Source organism: Takifugu rubripes, chromosome 9 (assembly GCF_901000725.2).
Source record: "Takifugu rubripes chromosome 9, fTakRub1.2, whole genome shotgun sequence".
Lineage (NCBI taxonomy): Eukaryota > Metazoa > Chordata > Actinopteri > Tetraodontiformes > Tetraodontidae > Takifugu > Takifugu rubripes.
The window spans coordinates 9810539-9828279 of NC_042293.1; the positions used below are offsets into that span (position 1 = coordinate 9810539).

The window sequence follows — 17741 nt, forward strand, 5'->3', positions numbered from 1 at the left end:
TCCTCGTGCCTAAGCATTCGTGTCAATATTTCCCAGTGTGCTTGCTACAGTGTGAGAGGGAACACTGAAAGCAGGAGTGTTCCTCTCTGCCATTACTCCACATCCTTGCTTCCCAGTGAATCTAAACCACCTCTCTTTTCTTTCTTTCCCTCTCTCTCCCTCTCACTGTCTCTCTCTCCACAGTTGATATGCAAAGTATCGACACTGCGAGCGCTGTGCAGTAGGCATACAGAGAAGCTCACTGCTTTCAAAGCAATATACCCAGACATTGTGCGTGCCCACTTCCCCCCATTATACAAGGAGCTGTTTGGATCAGACTTTGAGCAGTCCATGCCCGTTGACGGGTAGCAGCCCTGCCCGGTGCCAGTGTGCCCACCATAGGGGAATGTGGAGGAGGAATACGAGACACTTTATTGGTGCCCTGCACAAACCAGAGCGGACGGATGGCATGCTGTTCAACTTCTCCTTTTACATCATCAGGGAGGGCGGACGGAGTTAATTCTCAAGGTTTACTTTATTGAATTTAGTTCTCTTTGAAAGACTTGTGGGACCCGACACCCTGAGACCCGAAGAGGATTTGTGGACAATTGAACTCGACCTGCTTGTGTGTATTTTCAACCAAGGAGCTTGTTATTCACCGGTGTATACCACCATCCGGTCGCCACCCGATTTACCTGCACATCTGACTCACGTTTATATAAATTCAGATTACACTTACAAAACTAATTTGACTGTTTTTACCTTCAAACATTAAAATGTCCACAAATGCCCCGACAGGAATAAATAAGATGCAAATACACACAATCTGGTCAGGTTCAGCCGCGTTTGTCTCGTGTCCCATCGTACCCTTTTGACGCAGAAGATCCCGGAAGGAACCCCACAGCGACTCTGAGGGAGGGTCCGTCGGCATGGTGATGCAATCGGCACCTCTCTGTGGACAATCGTTTAAAAAAAGAAAGAAAAGAAACAGAATTCTGGTAATTCTAATACAACCACAATGATTTTAGCTGTCAGAGACTCCATCCACCATCGTTGCATAGTGAAATCATGTAAGGCCATCTGCTATTAATCCTTCTCTGGACAGGTGCCCTGGAGAAGCACAGGACACCCCCACGATGAAAAGGGTCCATTCCACCTGTTTTATAATGTACTACAGGGTATATGGTCATAAGTACTTACTATACAGAAAAAAAAAGTAATGTTTATAGAATCTATTTTAAATAACATGTATGATATTAGTAGTTAGACCATTCTTAATTGTTGAAATGATAAGGCACTTTTATTTACACCTTTCTTTAATTTAAGACGTGTATATTTACCTAGTGATGTGTTGCATGTGCACAAGAAATTCAAGTTGAACCATGCTCACGGAGACTAGTTCTGGGAGCTGCGGACGGTAGCGGCGCGGAGGCGTTTAAGGGCTGTCCGTCGAGGACCGCGAGCGTGGCTGCTGGTCGGTGAACAAAGAGGCGTAGATGAGAAGGCAGCTCAGAGGAGCTCCATCACCTGTTACCTCAACCTGTCCACCCGTCAATAATGTAGCCTCCATGCTCCTTTTAGCATATATGCACACACATAACAAAGCTTGTAATTATATGTTAGAAAATTACTTTCAAACTTTTTTTTTTGTTGTTGATGCAATATTTGGTACGAAGCTTAATGTGAAAAAAAAAAAACACCTCACCGTTTGGAGAGGAGCAGAAGAAATATTAAGGAAATTCAAACACTGCCACTGCCAGATTTTACAGCCAGACTGCAGCGAAATCCAACTGATCCATCTAGTGGAAGACAAAGATACAGCAAGCAGTAGTAGCCTGGGTGCAAAGTCTAACCCCCCCCAACAAAAAGCACATTTCAGACTCTGAGCATCTCTGTTTCAGCGACTACTTCCTGCCTTCTCACGTTAGCCTCAGACCAGCAACGCCACAACAGGACACAGGAGGCAACAGTGGAGGGAAAGTGAATATTCAAAGCCTTGTCTGGTAGTAAAGCCTCTATTTTTGTAACACGTTTTGGTTAATAAACACACGAAAGAGAGCGACGGGGAGAAAAAGATGTCAGGTAGCACTTAACTATATTCCCGCAATAATTAGAATAGTTGTTGTTTGTACAATTAGGGGAGAAACATTAAAAAAAAAAAAAAAAAAAAAAGAACCTGGTAGGACAAGTGCTATTTTCAGAATGCTTTGTTGTTGTGTTCCTGTTTTGTTCAGTGTCTTTCTTGTCAGTGTGGTAGTAAAGTGGTTAAAACAAACAAAAAAAACACAGAAAAGGAAAAAAAAAAAAAGCCCTGGATGTGCCAAACAGTAGTCGTTGCTTCTGCTTTCCAGTCTACCCGTCTGTAATGTAGAATGGATTCCTGAAACATTCCAACCATCTAGAATAATCTTTAGGAGATGGGGGGGGGGGGCGAAAAGAACAGAAAAAGAGTGATATCCCTTTAGAAATGCAGCAAAGCATGTTAATGCGTCTGTCACCAACACACTGCAGAATCCAGCTGTTTGTCTTTTCTTTGGTCTGTTTGCACATAATCATTCCTCCGCCGTGCAATTTGTACGAGGCGCCAGCGCCTCATGCTGTCACCCCTCAGGGACGAGATTCTGTTGCGCTTTTTGTTCAGAGAGGACATTTGTTTGTAGTCATTAGTCCTTTTTTTATTATTATTATTTTGTCTTTCTGTCAGGGATGTTCCATGTGAAGTGGCTGCGAGTTGAATGCGTTTGAATATTCATCACAGGGCGGCTCGGAAATTTATACTCCTGATGTCATTAGCGGCTCCGACACAGTCAAGAATCTCCAAATCTCATTTAAAAAAAAAAAAGAAATCCCATCTCTTTGCAGATCATGGTATTATCAGTGCACACATATTCCTGTCAGATTAAAAAAAAAAATAGATCTGTGTATGTTTTGGTTTGAAATGGTGTCATCAGGGTCTTAAAAAAAAGAATAACAACCCTCTTTGTTAGAAAAACCAAATATTCTTATGCAATACAGAATCTATGGTGTTTGGGTTGTAGATATGCTGTAGTAATAATCTCTGTACTAATCCAATGCTTTTTTGGATATGCACAAGCCCTTGACTAGTAAACCTCAGCTCCCCAGCGAGAGAAAACCCCCGTGTGGAACCACTGCTAGACAATCCAGGTTAGGAGCCCGGCGAGAGCGGCGTGGAGGACGAGGTGCGAACGCTCAGGGAGGCACCAGGTCGCTTGCTTTGCTCTGAACCGCCGCGGAGCATTTCGCTAGCTCTTTTGTGACTTTACGAGGTGTTTGGAGAACCTCCTCGTGGGTGGGATAGCACACTGAACATGCAGCAGATGTTCAGAGGGAAAAAAGTTTGGGCGAATCTCCTGTTATTTATTTTTTTCTTTTTAGAAACGCATCACTTTAGCTGCTGTGATATAGACCGGTGGTCACATAACCTCATAAGTGAGGGGTTGTCGTCTGCCCCCACCCTAACCCCAACCCTAACCCTACAACACGCAACAAAAACAACATGCCTGTGTCTAACAATTTCAGGTCTTCATTCAATTGGAGACCTTCACCGTCTGTCCAGAGGAAAACAACCAACCCCACCACTCTGTTAGCATCTTCTGGGTCCTCAGGCAGGCCCTTAAAATGAAGCCCGGCATCTTCTCACTTATCCCAACTCATGCTAACGTGCTATTCAATCAATCAGTGTGTAGTGGTCAGTCAAATGTGCTGGTCCTTCTGTCTCTGCTCTGTTGTCTGTCTGTAAAAAGCAATAGTGTGTGTGTCTGTGTCTGTGTGTGTGTGTGTATGTGTGAAGAACCCCCAGACAAGGCTTTAATAATTAGAAGGAACAGGGTATTGTGGACAAGAAGGTCTTGGTTTACTTTTTTTTTTTTTTTAAATAGTTAAGATTTCGGAATTGTTGAGCTTGATCCATCCATGATAGTTGTAGGATTCAATAGCGGGATGATGACCACAGAACCAACCAGGTCAGCTCGGAGGGCGTCGACCCCAAACCGTGAAGATCTGAGTCGTGTCATGCCTACGTTGAGTGTCGGTGTCTCCATTGTCACATTTTAACAGAACTCATTCTGCGACGCGCAGCTGACGACCATTCAAAGTAACTTTATGACTATAGATGAACAGACAAAAAAAAGAGAAACGCAACTTTTAGCCATAATCGAATGTCAAGCAATAATATATGTCTGTTTTTCGGATTCTTTTTGTGCATAATTGTCCTCGAGCGTCTGCATGTATATACACCTCTTATTTATCGCGTTTCGGTTCCATTTTGTCAATTTTGTGGATTTTTTTTTTTTGTTTGTTTCATCTGTATATTTGACCAGTTCTGTTCCCATTTGGAGAACGGAGAACTCGACACGGCCTGTGTGCTGTAGATCTCTCTCTTTCTTTCTCTCTCCCTCCTTCTCAGCTGGTCATTCACCTTATTTAATATTATTATTGATCACGTGTATAAAGGTAGCTTTGTAATTTCTGTCTGTATAGGTTAAAAGGAAAATACTGCTACTAAGGCCTCCCCAGTGGAAATATTTATCTGTTTATTGATTACACCATATTGTACGATAGCTCTCTTTCTGGTTTGCTTCCCTCTTTTAGGATTAGTTGGATAGACATAGGGTGTGTTGACCTTTATTTTGTGTTGCCCTGATGTGTTGGTGCTAGGTTAAGTTAATTTTGTGAACAAAGTATTGATTCCTAAGCCTGGCCGCCCTCTTAGTCCATTAATTTCACTGCATATTATTGTATTATTGATATTAGGACTCGATAAATAATACTGATAATGAAATGATAGAGGTAAAATTACCCAGCAGGCACCTGTATCAGTGTGCTGGACTTGGGATAAGGCACTTATTTCCTTCTGACTTATAGCAACGCTAGTATCTGCTAAAAAAAAAAGCTATTTAAGGTTGCATTACTGGTGTGTGCAAAAAAAACGCTGATATTCAAACTGAAAACAGCAGCATTGTTTTCTTTTCTTTATCTGATTGTAAAAACCAACACAAAACAAACACTCACTGAGGCTATAGTTTGTCAGGTTTTAAGATACTGAATATTTACCTCTCGTGTCTGCAGAGTTCTTCGCCTAATGCAAGGAGGCCGTGTTTGGGTTTTAATAGAAAAAGAGCTTCAGTTATTCCCCATTTTAAACAACAATGAAAGTTTTTTTGGTGGTTTTTTCCCCCCATCCAGAACATTAGCACAAGCCTTTTCCAACACATCAAACGCCACCATTGTACATGCAAGAATTCCCATCTGAGGACAAAGTTGACCCTTTTCTCTCCACCTTGTAGCAATTATGGGTGAGAATACGCCGGCAATAATCTCCAACGTATCACACTGAGTGCCTCTCGGTGTAACAGGATGCATAAATGGTTTGGATTGTCTTTTTCTGTCTTTTTTTCATCTTCTTCTTCTTCTTCTCCTCCAGACGTGTACTGAGGTGACAATGTATTTTGTACATGACGTTGAATTCTCCTTCTCGCGTTGGCTCAGACGTTCTCTTTCTGTCTGTGGTGTGAACCGTTTCCCACCGGGGTCGATGGGCTCTGTTATAGAAGGTTTCAGTGTTTTTGATGGTCTGTTTAGAGTGTAGAGTCACTCCTCACCTGATACTCGATCAGAAAGTGCGTTTCACGTTGATCTCCATCGCTCACAGATACACCATGAAAGGATTTTTGTTTTTGGGTTGTTTTTTTTTCCTTTTGATGAAGTTTTTCACGGTCTGTTTTATATCGACTTTTTGGTTTTTAAAAAAATGTTTCTGTGTTTGTAAATGACATCTGCGTTTCTTTAACGTTGTGTGTTCAGTGTGTGCTCATCAGTCGGGGTAACTGAACATGAAGGGTGGGTGAAGAACGGATGGATTCTCTTTTTTTCCATGCAAAAAAACACACACACACGAATTATGGGAAAACCCAAGACTATTGTAAGTTTCTAAGTCACAAGTTTGCTACTGATGTTAAAATGGGGACAGATGATCATGTACCTTTTTATCCAGCTCTTTTGAACTCTCTTTAGCAGGTAGTCTCTTCACAAACGTAGTTTTGCTCCTTCTTGTCTGATTCTTAAATTTGGAAATAAGTATTTTGATTCATTTTGTAAATACAGCTGTAAAGAAGAATAAGAAATTTAATGTTGTCTTTTAAATACTTTTCATTCTAATATGAATGTTGTTATATTGTACTTAGAAACTGTACCTTTAATATTACATTTATTAAAAGTGCATTGGACACATCGATTTTAGATGTGCTTTATGTGCTGTTATCCCATAATAAAATTTACCGCTTGTAATGCTTTTATTTCTTGACTCCTTTTATGATTCCATTGTCTCCTACATCAAATTTAAGTCGAATATTGTTTAGTTTAACATTCTTTTAAATTCCCAACATACATCTGCTGATTCCAAGGAGGATTTAAAAAGAATTGGCATATTGTTTGTAACAGGTTGCAGTTCTAATGCTGTAAGGCAAAGAGGTCTTTTATTTTGATGAAGGACTCATTTCCCTGAGGGGAATATAAATGTTTCATCTACTCTTCTCAATGTGGCCTAGATATGGTGATATAGCATTATGAAATGTCATATGATAACATTTACATGACTTTATACACACACACACACAAACACATACGTACAGCATACTGCAAAATTGTTCTAAGACAGTAATTTTAACTATATTAATATAACCCACATTTGCAAATAAATGGGTATATGGAAGAATATCATTAAGAATGGTAGGGGAGAATCCTGAAGTGTTCTTTCTGTAAACACCTGAAAGCAACTAAGAACATTTTTCTGGGGCGACAGACGAGGCTTATTAGCAGATAATGTCCAGAAGGGGGCAGCAGCGGCAGTCACATGGCCCTCGATGTTCTCTTAATATCGTCAGAAGAAGTCCGTCACTCCTGATGCCAAACATTAGTTAGCAAGCTAACTCAATAATATAAACATTTTTTTAAAATGTTGTGTATGTATTAAATAATAGACATACTTGTAGTAACATTAACGCCACTTTTGGAACAAGTGGTCGGGTGTCGAAATATTGATGGAGCTGCTGTGGTAAGTCTTAATTTAATAGCAAACCTTTGTAGCTGGTATTGGATATGGACTGCTAGATTAATGTTAGTTTGCATGCTACTGATTATGGGTGAGTTAAATAATAATGGTTGTCAATGCCGTTGATGTGGTAGCCGAACTTTGACAGACGTTAGTGGACGCTTACAGCCTTTTGTAAACCATAGGATTGTACCGGGACACGAAAAATAGTTTAACACGTGTATTTACTGCCTGGTGTTCTCAAGTTATTTGCTAACAAATGTGAACTTGACACGATGGGGAAAACGTTTCAAATTGTTGTAGCGGTCGCAACGTCAATTTTAAATGTCCAGACCAGATGTTTTGTATTCTATATTATAGCGTTATTGTCTATTTAGATGTGTGTTGGTCACTGCTGTTTTAACACAAACAGTTCATACTAGACTCGCGTATTATTGGGAGTTGAATTTTGAATTTTGCATGCATGTCTGGCACTGTAGAAGAATAAATGTATCATTAACCTGCTTTAAATATAAGGGAGGATCTCGAAGCCCCAGATGGACCCTTCTTTACCAGAGATGTCTATGAAAGGTGTTCCCTTTCCCCCAGCATCCGAGAACTATGGAGCTTTTTGCAAAGGTAGCTCAATACATTGATTTAAAATTCAAAATTCAAGTCCTTTTATTTACTTCTCATCTTTCCCTTATCCTCAAAGTCCGGAAGAGGCTGGTGGCATAAAACAGAACGGTGGTGCTGGAGCTAAAAAAGTGTGTTCAGCCACAAAAGATTCAATGTCTAAAATCAGCAGCTCTGTCAGCCAAGAGTCACATGAGGACAGCTGCGATAGTGAGGATCCATGTGCAGAAAGTGAGGTGGAAGCTGCAGAAGGTAGTGAGCGTGCACAAAAAGCAGAAGTAACACTCGGCCAAGGTGAAAATGAAGTGGATGACACTTACCCGGCACCCAGACTGCCCTACCCATGTCAGTCAGGCCTCTCCATCAAAGAGCACAAGATATATCTTGACATATTAAAGAGTAAAAAACCAATTGCTCCTCCACAGGTACATTCTTCATCCTAGACTTAGAGCTCTTTCTATTATGCCAGTTCATCCTGCACTGTGTTTACATCTTCTGCCTCAATATTTTAGTGGTTGAGAGACCAAGTAAACAGAGAAGTGATGCATTTCACCGAGTACCTACGAGAGGTGGCTCAAGTCTGTTCTGAAGACTACAATATCATATCACCAGGAGCTTTGCAGTATTCAGAGGTAAATGCTATGAAATGACACCTTTCATCAGATTTCTTCTCCACATTTAAATGCACGGCCCAAATTATTTTCCAGGATGTCTTGAAAAGCTGTCTGGAGTGCATCAAAACCATTCCTCAGCTTTATCAGATCCACGAGATGACAAGTTTGACGGGAGGAACGTTCAATCCAGCACTGACGCTGACCTTCGAGAAGCAGTTGCTAATCATGGTAAAGTACCTTTAAAAGAACTGCCATTAAACACGCCAGGCTGTCGCTTCAAGTTTGTTCGTAAATACCACTGTCCAATTTTTACCCTTTCAACTTGAAATGATGACTTGCAGATTCAGCCTCCTGGTGCTAATTTATATCCTGTATTTCCATATTTCTACCCAACATTTCTCCAGGGCAACGTGGATATTACAGACCACAAGATGGTGCCTGCTGATGCTCAGCTTGCATCAGATTATCAGAGTGTTTCATCAGTGACTCCTCCAGCTAAAAAGGCTAAGGACATGCACGCTGTAAGCAGTTGTCTCACTTTTTAATTACTCCTGTAAAGTAAGTCACAAAGAGCTTTTACTAGTAGAATGGGATTCATGACCGCGGGTCTGTTGTAACTCTGTTACAGCTCTTGCAGTTTTCAGAAAAGACACCAGAGGGTGTTCATGACATTCTCACCAGCGTTAATTGTGGTGAAGAAAGATGTTGGATTTATATGCACAAGACTGTTGAAGGCCAATTCACTGTTCGTAGCATTGTTGTTCCTCTCTGTTTTGGAGCGTGTGATCTAATCCTTTTTTCTTAACAGACAATCAGCAGTGACAGCAATGCAGAGACGCTTTCTGCTCGGTACGAGCCTCACGTGTGTTTGACTCGTGACGCCTTGTTTAGACTACTCAACAATCATGGGCCCGATTTTGGAGAGCATTGGGAAGTGCCGGTTTGGGTGAAATTAAACCCAGGAAAAGGTAAAACATCAGAGTTTCCATCTCATAAGCTGTAGGAACATTTAAAAACAACTTAAATTGAGTTTGAAAGAATATAATATTTAAAATATAGAAAAATATTTTTTTTCTTTTTTTTAATTATCAATCTAGAATGGCAAAATTTAAAAAGTTTAAAACAGAAATAGCTTATTGTCCCGAATGGCCACAAGAGGGCACTGTTTGACATTTTTAAACCTCTTGTTTGCAGGTAGAGGGCAGAAGACTGTGTATATAGACTCCCCGCTTCTGAAGACTGAAATAACAATGAGAGAAATGAATCATATTTACCATGAGGAGAGTCTGAAACATTCCGTCAAGAAGAATGGGCAAAAGCACGTTTTCCATTTAATGTCCGAGCTTCCTGCGAACGACAAGCCATTCACTTCTGTATGTTGATGCACTAATGAAGGTGTTCGTGAGGGCTTATTCAGTGATTCAACCCTGATTTTCTGTTTTGTGTTTCTGAAACAGGAGAGCTCAAAAAGGAATGTAGTGTCTTTTGAAAATGACAGTCTTGACTTTGAAGTGGATCTGACTGATCTGGAGACTTTCGGAGAGACTACGCCCGCTAAAAAACCCAAGAAGGAGCTGCATAATTCCACCAAAATCACAACTCACCCAGCTGTGAGTGAGACTGTTGGAACAAAACCTAAACAGATTCATTCAAAGTCTGATCAGGAAACAGAACACACATCTTCAATCGACTCTGATGAGGAGAAGTTGGTTATCGATGACTCTGTGTCTCAAACTCCGACCCCTAAGAAACAACCTTTGCCTTCGGCCGCACCGTTCTCTGCAGACATCCCTCTGACCTCTGAGTCCACATCAGACAAGCCAGAGTTGTCGTCATCTCCTCAAAAACTTGCAAAACACGGACGGCATTCCCGAAGACCTCGAGACTGTGGAGACCAGCTGAGTGAGATCCTGCGTATGCAATCGGCCATGTTCAACCCCACTAACAATTCAGCCAAATCCTCCGCCACATCTCAGGAGATAAAGTCACCCAGCCAATCACTGGAACCGTCTGTACACCCCCCTGCCGTGTCTTTGGTCAAGCCCTGTGTGACTTCATATTTAGAAAGAAACGAATCTGTGAATTCTCACGAATCTGCTCCACTGGTTAACATCCTCACAGAGCACAAGAGTCAGTGTCCATTTGATTTTAATCTGCTTTTTATCTGTGTGGTTGCTAAACTTGGTTTTCTTTCAGGACTGTTGTCCAAGGACCTGCAGGCGGGTGCTGAAGATGAACAAGACTATGATGCTCCAGAAGAGGGCAATCTGATCTACAAACTCTACAGTCTGCACGATTTGCTGCTCATGGTGCGCAGTTCTGTCGCTCTGAGCCACACCAGAAGTGTAGGCAGCAGTGAAAACAAGGTACAGCCCATCCAGAATTGCACCGATCCAGTTGGCGAATCCTAAAATTGAACCCTGTTTTGTCCCTGGAAGCACGTTCCGGTGCACGTGCTGCCAAAGCTTGAGTACCAGTTGTGTTACGGTGTGGAATGCCTGAGCAGCAGCGAAGCCTGTGAGCTGTGGACTGAGGCGTTGCTCCATTCCAGCACCGTGTCCTACACAGGTAATGCCTGTCATGGTTTTCTGTAGAACTGCCATTTACTCCTAGACTGGCCTTTTGAACTGAGAACCACCCCTTTTAGAGTTGCTGAGAGTGTCAGAGTCAAAGTAATATTTAAGTGGATGAGTCTCTTTCCCTCACAGGGTTTGGTAGAGCCCACATGATCTTCCCACAAACCAATGAAATAGTCTTTACATGACTCACTGCACCGCTGCTGTTGTGTAGGGGCTCGGTTTGCTTTGTTTCCATGGCTACAGTAACATTTGGTTGTATGAAATGATGAATGTGCAGATGTCGGTTAAATGTCACTTTAAATTTTAGATTCCCTTCAACTGCAGAATGCTGCTGGTCTGCACTTTATTTGTTGAATATTTCAGTTCACAGAATTGTTATTTGCACACCATCTTTAAATAGCTGAGCCACACCTATTCTAACAAAACTAGAAAAGATTTGTGATCTTGCATCATGCAGTTTTATCCTGTTTCAGTCAGTTTAGTTTGGCTTCAGAGAGGAAAGAGGGAATTAGAATACAGTCATGGAAAGAATGACTTTTGCAGCTCAACTTGGAAAAACCTGCTCATAATTCATCCTGGCATTGCTCATATTGTTGTTGCAGACTGGTTACAGGCAGGAAGACACAGAAATAATCTGAGTTACAGGCTTGAGTGGGAGGCAGAGAAGAAGACAGGACCAACAACTCTTCTTTCCGCCCACTCCAGCTTGCAGATACGCTGGCAAACCATCCTAGACTAATTACTCAGCGAGCAGACGCAATGGCAGCGCTGATGAAGCGGCGCTCTGGATGAGCGCGCTCATTAGCTCCCGCTATTTCCTCGGTGTATCCCTCACCCTCTGCGTCTGTCTCCGCAGCTCACATCAATGCACACACATCAAAAGTGGCTCTGCTGAGGAAGCTGCCTGACGGCTGGATACACAGCATCTCCTGCGGGTTCAAGTGAGTGCTGGTGCGGGCGGGCTGGAGTAACCAAATCTCAGCTGTTTGATTTCAGTCAGCTTCACCAGTAAGCTCAGATTTTTCCTCACTGCTAGTTGTCATTGCTGCTGGTTTAGTCATCGGTGAGTGGTGAAAGTTAGACCACTCCCTGTTGAAATACACTAGCTGCACCCGCTGATGTGTCTTTTCCGTCTGCAGGCCGTCCAAGTCGCTGAATATCCTGCACCACCTCCTGAAGAAGCTGTCGGGGTGAGCTGTGGAGGAAATACACTCGATGCAGATCATTAAAGTTCCCCTCTGGGCACAAACTCATCCTTTTTATACTACGCCTGTTTTATCAAGTCGGTGTGACTATTATTCCCATTATTTGGCAACATCTGATGATTTGTCTCATGGTTTTTCTGCCAATTACGGGATGTAGAAGCAGATTTATATCAGGCAATTGTTACGCAACTCATTACACAACACACACAGCCGATGGGTCACCTTCTGCTTTCTTAAGGCTCTGTTCCTCTGCATTCCAGCCACTTAGCATGAGACAAGAAGCTCCTCTGTCCAACAACACAATCTGCTTTGTTTGTTTTTGCCGTCAACACACCCTCCCTGACGTTTGTCTTGGTAGGTTAGCGGAAGGACGCTACCTGATCGTGCACAAGGCAGGGGAGCCGTTTGTGGCCTTAATGAAAGAAGCGGGTGGGAAGGTGGCACGAGGGTCCTACAACCTGCAGCAGGTCCACAGCTCCGTTCCTCGGCCCCCAGCTTCAGGGGCCATTCCCTGGATTCCCGTGGATCCAGCTGTTGTTCTTCCCTTCCACCAGAGGCACGGCCGGATCCCCTGCAGCTTCCCAGTGACAAACGTCCTAAAGGTGATTAAAGTACCAACGAAGGCAGCGCCCTTTAGGTGTCACACATCTACACCAGGTCATTTACAAGTGATCCATTAGTGCTGATGGATGTGGGATGGACAAATACTGAGGTGTCATTTCACAAAAGTAACAACCAAAGCGACCACAGAAGCAGCTCGACAGGTTTTATCTGTGCAGACCGAGAAATTCATCGAATGTCTGTCAGAAATTCCACAGAGCAGAAGCAGCATAAGTTTGCTCACACGTTTAATGTGATTTTAAAGCTCCCCACCACTAATGGATTAGCGAGAGTACGTCGATGCCAGATTGAGCGGTTTCCAACTGCAACTTTCTTTTATCCCAGCAGAAGGTTAAAGGTGGAAACCAGTGGGCCCAAAGCCAGGGAGGCAGACAACACGGAAAAAACAACACAGAAGGGAACGCCAAGAAGAAAAAGAAGAAGAAGCGTGCCGCCAGGCGCAACAAGTACATGAAAAAGTTAATTCACAAGTCCGTCTGAAATCACGAACCTCCCACACGGACCAGTGATCCCGGCACAGAGGAGAAGCTGAAGACCATTGATTTCTTACAGGAAATGCAGCAAAATCTTTAAAATATTCACATTGTGGCACTTTTTCACAATATATTTATTATGTTCAGACATATTTTTGTGCGTGTAAACTCTGTAGCAATGGAAGCAATAAAACATGGATTTACACCCTTGTTTATAGCTGACCTCTGCTTTGTTTGGGTAAGATAAGATTAGTTTTTGCATATAAATCAAATCCTCCGAGGACGGGTGTGTCTGGAGCAGCCCTCTGCAGCGCCTCTGGTGGCCACCCGCGGAACAGGGTGGAGCCCTGACTTCTCTCGGAAGGGGGAGGAGAGTGTGAGTCAGCTCTGGGGAAAGGGGGGAGCCACAGCTTTAAAGTCTATACCATTCCACTTAAAGAGCAGCTGGACAAGCCTCATCCCCCCTCTCCACTGTCACAACAGGTAAGTTATGTTCTTACACTCCTCATGTGACTTTCATTACATCTGGATCAGTTTGCAGCACTGAACGACTTCCATTCTGCCAGTTTTGGGTAAACAAAGCCAAAATTCCTTCATTCCTCCGTCTCCTCTCTGAGTTAGTGAGTGAATACACTCAGACGGTGGCAGTTTTGGGTGTGTCTCCCCTGGGATTGACTTGAGTTCAACAATGAGTTTAGTGTTCACGGGTTTTCTCTTGTTAATGTTTTATGAGGCATTTTGAACTGTGTGATGGTCTGGTGGTGCTGTAGGGGCCTGTGTAGCCACGTTTGTTGTGTCTTTAGCCACTAAAGACACAATAAACATGGCTGCTTCCTGTGTATGATGGGATTAAATGACTTGATTACTAGATGAAGTGTTGACAGCTTTGTCTTTGTTGCAGGGCCTTCAGAATGGCGATGGTATCAGAATTCCTGGGACAGCTGACCCTCAATGTCGGGGTAATCCTCTTGGATGCATCCTAACGATGATCTGTGCAGGTTACTGTTATCTGACTCCAGTCATTTCCTCTGAATCCTCAGTCCCATGAACCCACCTTCCCCACCGTGGTGCCTGCCGTGGACTTCGACCCGAACCGAGATGCCGCCAGAATAGAGACGGCCATTAAAACCAAAGGTAGGACACCGCACAACGTATAGGAAAGTCCAGTGTTGTGCGCTGTAACTTCCCCCTGCAGATGAGCAGCTGGTATTTGTGAGTCAGCATCCTGGCTCGGTGTTTTCACCAGTGCTGGGAACCCCTCCAAGTCTGCGCCTCAGCGTTGGCAACCCTTCGATCGCTCGCTCGCTCCGCCATTGTGTCCTGCAGAAGATCGCGTTCTGTTGAGAGATGTTCTTTTACTAATGAGACTGAAGGGAATATCTTACTGCCAAAACCTTCATATCTGTGTTTGTCTATAAAACAGACTTTAACTCAAGCTAGCACGTGTTCAGCTGACCTGGCAGCATCGGGTTACCCTGAACAAACTCTGCAGATACTTTTTGAAGCTCCCTTATTTTCCTCAACTTCTCACATGCTCCGAGTCACATTTGGCTTTTTGGCACTGAAAGTTGCCCCTATTACTGGATAGTGTAGATTTAAATATTGTAATATTACACTCAAGGTCAGCTACTACCTGACAGGCTGTACGAGTTCATGTCAAAACATAAGAATGAAGCTATAAGTGGCTGTTAAGCTGGTGTGGTGACATTTTGTGTCAGTTGGATGTTGACATGGATAATATCCAGTCTGTTCTATCCCACTCTGACTAGTCTCTGTTTTAAGAATCCCATTTTAACCTTTGGCCCAGCATTATCACCCATTAATCATGACACATCTGTGTGGGTGTGTGGGTGTGTGTGTTCGGGAAGGGGGGTGGTGATATTTTCACAGCATTTTCAACAAATCAGTTAGTTGTGCAACTGTGTAAACTACAGGGTGGCCTTTTAATGGCTTTCAGTATTTAAATAGAGGAAAACTGCACATTACATTGTCACGTCTGCTGACACTGTAGGAGTGGATGAACAGACCATCATTGACGTCTTAACAAAGCGAACCTACTCCCAAAGAAGAGAAATTGCATTTTCTTATGAAAGGAAGGCAAAAAAGGTACTTTACATCCTAAAATAATATCTCAAACTGTTCACATGTATCATTAAATGCTACATTCAATGAGTCTGATTCTGCTCCTGTGTTTATAGGACATGATCACAGCCCTGAAGGGGGCGCTCTCTGGCTCTTTGGAAAGTGTGATCCTTGGACTGATGAAGAGTACAACTCAGTATGACGCCTCAGAGATCAGAGGATCCATTAAGGTGCAGAAGAGAGATTTTATCCGGGGCTTTATCAGAGGAGCTTTACTGCCCTCTTCCGGTTATATTCCGGAACTGCATTCCATCTCAGTTTCAGTAGTAGGTGGTTTTTGATTGAATCAAAATGTTGTTTCAGGGATTAGGAACAGATGAAGAAACTTTAATTGAGATTCTGTGCTCACGGAGCAACACTGAGCTTTTGGAAATCAAGCAAGTCTACAAGGAATGTAAGTTTTTTTTTTTTAAACAAAAGCCTTGAATGTCATCTATCAAATATTTTGTGATGAATGCATTCTTCACATCCCACATTAATTCCTGCTGACAAGTTGCATGACACACACACAGACACACACACACATTTCAGCATCTGAGGTTGTTCCACCTCAGGTTGTAAGCGACTCAACTTTGAAAATGCAATCAAAGAGCAACTGTTGATGTGTTTGGCACAATCCTAATTTAATCTTGTTTGTACTTTGCTGCCTCTCTTAGTGTTCAAGAAGGAGCTGGATAAAGACGTAGCAGGCGACACTTCTGGAAACTTCGCCAAGCTGCTGTTGGCCCTGGTTCAGGTCAGTTTCTTCAGTGTTTGTTTTCTTTAAGGATTCTTTGCTGTCTAAAGCTGAAATGAGTGGCGTCTCATTCGTCCGCAGGCCAAACGAGCAGAACCGTCTGCTGTTGTAGACTCTGAAAAGATCGACCAAGATGCCAGAGTAAGCTAATAGTGGATACAAACTACGAGTGGCTAACATGCTAATGGTGGATGAAGACATTACACTAATGATATTTATGGGTTGATCTCAGGCTCTGTATCAGGCTGGAATAGGAGTTAAAGGGACTGATGTTCCCACCTGGATCTCCATTATGTCTGAGAGAAGCGTGCCTCACCTGCAGAAAGGTGCCTACTTTCTTTGGGTTTCACTGGCATGCAGGTTTTGATTTTGGTCAAGCGTAATCATTAAGAGTTTAATCTTTGTTCACCGTTGTTAGTGTTCCAGAGGTACAAGAGCTACAGCCCCTATGACATGCAGGAGAGCATCATAAAGGAGGTCAAAGGAGACCTGCAGAAGTCCTTCCTGGTGATAGGTGAACATTTGTCAGCAATTCTGATGAAACGGTTTATTTTATATCCCCTATCGTTTGTGAAATACTTGATTTTAAAGATTTTGGTCTTTTTTCCCAGTCCAGTGTATTGAAAACAAACAGCTGTACTTTGCCAAAAGACTGAATGAAGCCATGAAGGTGCTTACACTGCTCTCTTTATATTTAAATGAGGCTGTAGCAGTATAAATGAGCCCAATGGTGACCCAAGTTTGACCCCACAGGGTAAAGGAGCCAAAGAGAAGCTCTTGACCAGAATTATCGTGTCACGCTGTGAAGTGGACCTGAAGAAAGTCTGTTCTGAGTACAAGGCCCACTTCGGAGAGTCTCTGCAAAAGGCTATTCAGGTATCCAACCTCTAAAATTCTATTTTATAATTAGTGTAACGAAACTTACAGTAGTCAACCCATTCATCCACCCTATTTCTGCAGGAACACACCAAGGGAGACTACCAGAAGGTTATTCTCAGCCTGTGTGGCCCAGAAGAATAATTTAAACAAATGTCACCTATCAGTTTTAAAAGCACCACACTTTCCTTTACTGGAAATGTGCAATAGAAAGGAAAGCGTGGAAATGTACTTTAAAAAAAATAAAATAAAACATCCTCTTTTTCATGCATACAGCTTTTGATGCCAAATACAAATCCTTTTTATTCTAAGAAGTGCTAATAAAGTTGCTCGTTTGAGTATTTTTGACTCCTATTTTCTTCTTTGCGCTCGCCTGATGTTCACTTTGTTGTCCGCTAGAGGGCGCGGTTGTAACATAAATGCGAACTCCGGAAGCAGCTGCAGGTTTGTGGGGGGGGGGGGGGGGGTGAAGTTTTATTATCGAATAATTTTTTAAAGGGTCGGTGCAAAAATATAAGGTTTTTTATCACATTAAATATTTGATTTTCAGTAACAAACATTTTATGAAACAGCTTAGAAATATTAAAATAACACTAATGACACGCTGTACGTTTATATTTACATGGAATGTAAAGACAACATTTTGTTTTAGTGTCTATCAATGTGCAGTATGCATTTATCCTAACGTTTTAAACACATCAACTGTATACAATATACCTATATCTGTAATTTTTTAAATGACGGAAGCCATCTTCCCTCTCTCAGCCTCTATCAGGATGATTTAATCATTAGTGTGTTTTTCCGTGTTTGTTTGGTGCTAATATTTTAATTA

At 42.4% G+C, this 17741-nt stretch overlaps 3 protein-coding genes across 8 annotated transcripts in view; all 3 read left to right on the top strand.

Annotated features, from left to right (window-relative positions):
• roraa (RAR-related orphan receptor A, paralog a) overlaps positions 1-6289 on the top strand; it is a 147077-nt gene extending 140788 nt beyond the window's left edge. For all 3 annotated transcript variants that reach the window (XM_003967437.3, XM_029841303.1, XM_011607360.2), the window contains one exon: positions 184-6289. In XM_003967437.3, the coding sequence (XP_003967486.1) occupies positions 184-348 (165 nt within the window). In that variant the 3' untranslated portion in view covers positions 349-6289. The remainder of the gene's footprint in view (positions 1-183) is intronic.
• Positions 6290-6856: 567 nt separating this feature from the next.
• ice2 (interactor of little elongator complex ELL subunit 2) lies at positions 6857-13370 on the top strand. 3 transcript variants are annotated; one of them, XM_011607361.2, is made up of 15 exons: positions 6857-7051; positions 7565-7666; positions 7743-8088; positions 8176-8295; positions 8371-8505; positions 8682-8798; positions 9086-9245; positions 9472-9650; positions 9735-10407; positions 10474-10643; positions 10716-10845; positions 11713-11797; positions 11996-12046; positions 12420-12663; positions 13007-13370. In XM_011607361.2, the coding sequence occupies exons 1-15, from the start codon at positions 7038-7040 to the stop codon at positions 13160-13162; spliced, it is 2682 nt and encodes an 893-aa protein (XP_011605663.2). In that variant the 5' UTR covers positions 6857-7037; the 3' UTR covers positions 13163-13370. The 3 variants fall into 3 exon arrangements, 2 of the variants coding, with proteins under 2 accessions (XP_011605663.2, XP_011605664.2); XM_011607362.2 differs by having other exon boundaries at positions 13010-13370; XR_003889607.1 differs by lacking the exons at positions 12420-12663; positions 13007-13370 and having other exon boundaries at positions 11713-11919; positions 11996-12257.
• A 126-nt stretch (positions 13371-13496) lies between these two features.
• Positions 13497-17250, top strand: anxa2a (annexin A2a). Of its 2 annotated transcripts, none has more exons than XM_003967438.3 (13): positions 13497-13638; positions 14057-14114; positions 14196-14289; positions 15167-15261; positions 15354-15467; positions 15601-15691; positions 15954-16033; positions 16115-16174; positions 16266-16359; positions 16452-16547; positions 16645-16703; positions 16787-16909; positions 16994-17250. In XM_003967438.3, the coding sequence occupies exons 2-13, from the start codon at positions 14067-14069 to the stop codon at positions 17051-17053; spliced, it is 1014 nt and encodes a 337-aa protein (XP_003967487.1). In that variant the 5' UTR covers positions 13497-13638; positions 14057-14066; the 3' UTR covers positions 17054-17250. The 2 variants fall into 2 exon arrangements, with proteins under 2 accessions (XP_003967487.1, XP_029697843.1); XM_029841983.1 differs by lacking the exon at positions 13497-13638 and adding an exon at positions 13706-13727.
• The last annotated feature ends 491 nt before the right edge of the window (positions 17251-17741 follow it).